The following is a 6,716-nucleotide window of genomic DNA, read 5'->3' as shown; positions in this document are numbered from 1 at the left end:
GGCGAAAGTAAAATTTGCGGGGCGAAGGTAAAATCAGCGGGGCGAAAATAAAATTATCGGGGTGAAAATAAAATTTGCGGGACGAAAGGAAAATTAGCGGGGTGACAGTAAAATCAGCGGGGCGAAAATAAAATTAGCGGGGCGAAAGTAAAATTTGCGTAGCGAAAGTAAAATTAGCAGGGCGAAAGAAAAATTTGGGGGGCGAATGTATAAATCAGAGGGGCGAAAGTAAAATTTTCGGTGCGTAAATAAAATCATTGGGGCGAAAGTAAAATTTGCGAGGTGAAAGTAAAATCAGCGGGGCGAATGTATAAATCAGAGGGGCGAAAGTAAAATTTTCGGTGCGTAAATAAAATCAGTGTGGCGACAGTAAAATCAGCGGGACGAAAGAAAAATTTGCAGGGCGAAAGTATAAATCAGCGGGGCGAAAGTGAAATTTGCGGTGCGAAAGTAAAATTAGCGTGGCGACAGTAAAATCAGCGGGGCGAAAATAAAATTAGCGGGGCGAAAGTAAAATTAGCGGAACGAAAGAAAAATTTGGGGGGGCGAATGTATAAATCAGAGGGGCGAAAGTAAAATTTTCGGGGTGTAAATAAAATCATTGGGGCGAAAGTAAAATCAGCGAGGTGAAAGTAAAATCAGCGGGATGAAAGAAAAATTTGCGGGGTGAAAGTAAAATCAGCGGGGCGAAAGTGAAATTTGCGGGGCGAATGTATAAATCAGAGAGGCGAAAGTAAAATTTTCGGGCCGTAAATAAAATCAGTGTGGTGAAAGTAAAATTAGCGAGGTGAAAGTAAAATCAGCGGGACGAAAGAAAAATTTGTGGGGCGAAAGTGAAATTTGCGGGGCGAAAGTGAAATTTGCGGGGCGAAAGTAAAAATTAGTCGATCAAAATTCGAGGCGCGAACATAGTTATAGGAAATGACAGTGCACTTATTTTTTGACCGGGAATTTTACAAAATTTTTAGAACAAAAAAATCTGTCCAACTTTGTTTTCAACTGTTTTAAAAATAATTAGTTAAATTTTGATGTTCTTAAAAGCTTAAAATTCCTTAAAATGATATAATTTTAAAAACAAAATGTAATGCATCGATTGATTCTTCAATTTCGAGCATTGAAAGTGATTACTTGAATTTATATTGTTGGAACCGAATGCATTTAATTGCAAATTGTTCAGATCAAAAGTGCTGAGAAGCTTCCATTTTACACGTTTAAATTATTTAGGATTTGAATACAAAGTTTTGGAATGAAAAGAGTGTTAAATTTCAGTTTTAAAACGCAAGAGTTCCACTTTCAGTGCTTCAATTTGCAGCACAGTTTTTATCACTTCAAGTGGAAAATTTTTTGGAATAAAAGTGTATTTTTTTTAAATTTCATTGACCATCAAAAATATTTGCGAATCGAAAAAAAACGGAAATTTCTTTTCTTTGATTAAAACGGCCATCCTTTAAACTTTTAAAGTTAAAAAAAAACGGTTTTTAATGAATAAAAACCCCGGTTTAAACTTGAGATCTTTTGTTGAAAATTCGTTCTTTCTGGTTGAATTTCATTGTTTTTTATTAAAATTTTTTACCTTTTTTGGTTGAAATATCAACTGCTACATTTCCCGTACCGAATTCATATTTTGTAATAAAGTTGGAATTGCCTAATTAAGAATTAGGCCGTTGTTAAAAAGTGAACTATTTTGTTGAAAATTTGTTTTTTCTTTGGCTGGAAATTAATTTTTTTACTGAAAATTTAACTATTCCAACTATTTTATTGAACATTTGTTTATTTTTAATATTTTTTACTGAAAATGTTATTCAATATTTGGTTGAAAAATTATCTTTTTTTCAGTTGAAAATTTTAACGTTTATGGTGGAAATTAATCTTCTGGGTTTGAAATTTATCTTTTTGTTTGAAAATTAATTATTCTAGTTAAATATTCATCATTTTAGTTGAAACTTCCTGTTTTTGGTTTCAAATAAAAAAACTTAGTTTAATGTTAAATTAAATTTGTTTTTAAAATGATTTTTTTAGTGGAAAATTCATTTTTCAAACTGCAAATTTAACTATTCCGCTTTCGGTAGAAAGCTGATATTTTTTTGATAAAAATTCAGCTATTTGTTTAAAAAATTAATCTTTTTTAGTTGAAAATTCAACTTTTTGCTTGAAAGTTTAACTCTTCGGTTAAAAAATCATCTATCTTTTTCAAAATTCAAATTTTTACTAACAAAAATTAGGCACTGAATTTTAAGTATAAGTAGATAAAATTAAAATTGGGGTGAATTATTATTCAGAGTCATGGCCTTTAGAGACAAAGCCAAGAAACGATCAATTATATTTTTAGTATTATTTAATTATTCAATTAATCGATCGTACTAAAATCTTTAAGAATATCTTGTAATATTAATATTAAAATTTCATTATTGGTAAAAAAAAATTATCCTATTTATTAAAATTTCAACTATTTGTTTGAAAATTTATGCATATTGTTGAAAAATTTCTTTTTTGCTGAGTTTAAATTTTGTATATAAAATTAAAATCTTTTTCGAGTGAAATATTAACCCTTTTACATTTTTTATTGAGAATATACCTTTCTTTGGTTGAAAATTAAACTTCTTTCTTTAAAAAATTCATCTTATTGGTGTAGATTCATTATTTTACTCTAAAATTCATGTCTTTGGTTGAAAAATAAATATTTTGTTCAAAATGCTTTATTTTTACTTTAAAATTAATTTTTTTACTGAAAATTTATCTTTTTAATTTGAAAATTTCACTGTTTTGTAGAAAGTTCATCTTTTTGTCTTCACAAATTACACAACTTGATTAAAATTTTTTTTCTTCCTTAACTAAAAATATTTTTTGTGAAAAATTTAACTTTTTTTTTAATTTGTCTTTTTGTTTCAAAAAAATATTTGTTGTCGAAATTCATTCTTTTTTTGTTGTTATTAAAAAAGCAGCTTTTTGGTTGAAAATTAATTCTTTTTGGTTGAGCATTCAACTATTAAGCTTAAAAATCATATTTTCTAGTAGAATTCTACTGTTTTTAATTACAATTAAAAATATTTTTGGTGGAAATTTCATTTATGTGGTTCAAAATTCTTTTTTTTTTGTTAAATTTAACTCATTTTTTATATCAAATTAAAATCTTTCTCGTTCGAAATATTAGTTATGAAAATTTCCGTTAATATTTCAGTTCCCGAAATTGAGAACTGGAGAACATAGTCAATTGGTTATTAATTTATGAGCTATTTATGAAATTATAAATAAGGCAAACAATTTAATTAGTAATTTATTAATTATTTTTGGCAATTTAAAATTTCAGTAATATAATTATTTATGGGGATTTTACAATTTGTTTATTTTATAATCCCGTTAATTTATAATTTGTTCATTTATATTTTCGGCAATATTTTTCCCTGATTTGTGAATTTGTTATTCATTTTTTCGTTATTTTGTATTAGTTTCGGATATTCAATCACTTTCAAATATAGTAATTAAGAACTAATTTTTTTTATCTTTGGCAAAACTCAAATTAATCGAAAATTATTTTTCGAAGTGTTATAATAAATCGATGTTAAAATTAAATTCTGAGAATTAAGGACAAGTTTTTAAATTTATATAAATATAATTTCCATAAGATTTTTGAGAAAATTTAAAAAAAAAATTTTTTTTAATATATAGGATTTTACAAAAGAGCATGAAAAATTTGAGTATTTTTAAAAGATGTTTAGGACTTTTAGAAGTTTAGGAGTTTGTTTTCAAAGATTTATAATCTATTTAAAATGTCTTAAATTTCTGAAAATATTTTAAACTGACTCGAATTTTTCTCAAAATTTTTAAATATCATTTAATATTTTTTTTTAATCTCTCAATATTTAGTTTTGAAATATTTAAAAATCGACATTTCGAAAAATCTTTTAAAACCTTCATTTTCTTCAATTTTACTAAATATTTCTTGAATTTACTCGATTTTTTGTTTATTCTTATTTTGTAATTTTACGCAATTGTAACATTTTGCTTCAAAATCTAGTAAACTCATTTTCGAAATTTTAGGAAGTCGTTTGATATGTTTAAAAGTATTTTTTAATTATTTATTAAACTTTATTTTTCAAAATGAAAAATCTATTAAAAATTTTCTCACGAATATGAGGAAAAAAAAATTTCCTGCGTTTTTTATTTATTCTGCAAAATAAAAAAAAACTGCCTTAAAATCTTTGAGATTCTTTGAAAATTTTTGAAATCTTTTTAAATAATCTCTTAAAATTAGTTTTTGCAAATGAAAAATTATTTTAATTTTTGGAAATAAAAAATTATTTCAATTTTTCTCAAGAACCTGAATAAAAAGTCTAACTTTCGTGAAACTTTTACAAAATTCTTAAAAAATCTTTGCAAGTTTTAATTTATTTTAAATCGTTTCAGAAGTTCTGAATGTCTCTCAAATTTCTTATAAACTAAAAACATATTTATCTGAATTATTATTTATTTAAAATAATTAAAAAATTATTTTTAAACGAATATAAATTAATATATAAGTTTTTCTTATCGTGTATTATCAAATTAAATAAAAAGTTCCCCTGAATAAATTGAAATACCGTCAAAATGATTTATTAATTAAAATTTAATATATATAAATAATTTTTATTTATTGTAAAATTTATTTAATTAATAATTACTTATATTTAACCAATTAATAAAAACTTATTTATATAAATAATTTACTAAAACTTATTCAGATTTTTTTCTAAAATGTTATAATATGGCAAAATTGCAAAAGTATGCAATAATTCAAATATGAAATAATTCAAAATGTTTTGTAATATTTTTCAATTTTCTCTTGAAATTCTTGGCAAAAATCAAAGAAATTTGTAAATCCTGAAAAATTAAAACTTAATGTTTTTTCAGCGCGTAATTTTCAGAATAATTACATAAATATTTTTAAAAAATTATTTAGATTTTTGAGAAAAATCTTGTTCGGTCAAAACTTGAACCCTGGATTTTGTTTTGCAGAGATGTTTGGACGAGAGGGAAGCAAAATTGAAAGCACTCACCGCAAATATCAAGCAGTCAATCGACAAATCAACACCCGTGAGATCGACTATACAAGTTAACGACAATTTCCACGTGAAACCGCCACGAAGTGTTCTCCGAAAACAAGCGAAATATGGCACAGCAAAAGATTTACCTGTCACCTCCTCCGAGTTGAAAAGAAAGTTAATTTCTGGTGTTTCAAAACCGCCTGCAACCACCAATAGTTGTTCACCTATCCCGATACCCCGGCTAAAAGCAACTTGTACGTATAACAAAAATAATTAATTTTTCTCTTTTTTTTTCCCCCCCCCTCCTCCTCCTCCTCTTTCTTTTTTTATCCCCTTCCTTTTTTGCTTTTTCTATCGACTCATGATTGAATTTCTAATGAAATGAATTCGTTTTTATCAGCCTCCAGTATCGGCAAGAAGACCAAGGCTCCTCTAATGGCAAAGGCGCTTCAATTAATAAAAGGGAGATATAGGCGATAGTCACTGCAAAATCTCCCAACTACAGTGAATTTAAATTTCGCGACAATTGCCGATTTATCCCACTTTAATCGTAGGTTATTTTTTATTTTAGTTTCTAGAGAAACAGCAAAAACAAGCACTCGTTTTTTTCTTTTTCTTTTCTTTTCTTTTCTTTTCTTTTCTTTATTTCTTCATCTCGACAATCATTAACTGAAAATATGCACCTATTTGAAGTAATTTATTTTTTATCAACAAAAAGAGAGAGAAGAAAAAAAAGATAATTAATTATTTTAGGTATATTTGTAATTTTTAATTAATGATTGTCCAATTAGCAGCTGCAATTGAAATTGTTTTATACTTTTAAACATCAGACGACATTTGCGATGAAATGTTGTTGTTGTCAGTCAGTCGTTTTCAATAATGTAGGGTGTTTCTTAAATTATTGGAATTTAAAGTGGGGGAAGGGGGGGTGGGGGAGAAAATTTTTGCGAGATGAGAAGCAAAGCCAAAATGAATGATTTTTTTAAGGAGCAGGATTTTTGTTGAAGGAAGATTTAGTCGTGTCGCAAGTGTACGTTGCACGTACAGTTGAAAATTTTATTTTTTCTTACCCATTTCTGATTATTTCGAAGAAGAATAAATGTAATTCATGTAACAATGTTTTTCTGATTCTCACTCGTGTGACGAGAATCAATTTGTGCGAAAGTGTCTCAACATTATTTTTTATACATTCTTACGAAAGAATGGTTATTGCGATTAATGTTAATATCTATACTTTGAACATTTCGCACAAAAATTCACTGTGGCGTTGTTGTAATCATTGTTACTAGAAATACGATTAAAAAACAGACAGAAAAAGATATTTGTTTGTTTTTATTTCAGTTGCGTTGTGAAAAGAGCGAAATTCTGTACTTGAAGAAAAGAATTATTCGCGTATTCAGGGCGATTTTCTACAAAAAAAGGGAAATTTTTAACAAAAAATTGATTTTTCTACCAAATAGTTCAATTTTAAATCAAGAGGATTAATTTTGTTTTAAACCTAAAATTGAATAATTAAGTTTTTAGTGGCAAAGATTAATTTTTAATACGAAGAAAACATAAATTTTCTAACAAGTAGGTAATTTTTCAAATAAATAATTCAATTTTTAGCAAAATAGTTACATTTTCAACAAAAAATATCAATTTCTGAACGAAAAATGAATAGTTTACTTTTCAGTTAGACAAATTAATTTTCAA

General features: G+C 26.4%; 1 protein-coding gene across 1 annotated transcript in view; it reads left to right on the top strand.

The window, feature by feature from the left end:
* Window positions 1–6,342, top strand: part of LOC117171212 (transcription elongation factor B polypeptide 3) — a 27,682-nt gene extending 21,340 nt beyond the window's left edge. The window contains exons 4-5 of the mRNA XM_033358305.1: window positions 4,993–5,275; window positions 5,422–6,342. Of these exons, the coding sequence (XP_033214196.1) occupies window positions 4,993–5,275; window positions 5,422–5,501 (363 nt within the window). The 3' untranslated portion in view covers window positions 5,502–6,342. The remainder of the gene's footprint in view (window positions 1–4,992; window positions 5,276–5,421) is intronic.
* Window positions 6,343–6,716: the final 374 nt, after the last annotated feature.

This window comes from Belonocnema kinseyi, chromosome 4 (assembly GCF_010883055.1).
Source record: "Belonocnema kinseyi isolate 2016_QV_RU_SX_M_011 chromosome 4, B_treatae_v1, whole genome shotgun sequence".
NCBI classification, from domain to species: domain Eukaryota; kingdom Metazoa; phylum Arthropoda; class Insecta; order Hymenoptera; family Cynipidae; genus Belonocnema; species Belonocnema kinseyi.
This window is presented reverse-complemented; position numbering and strand designations above follow the sequence as displayed.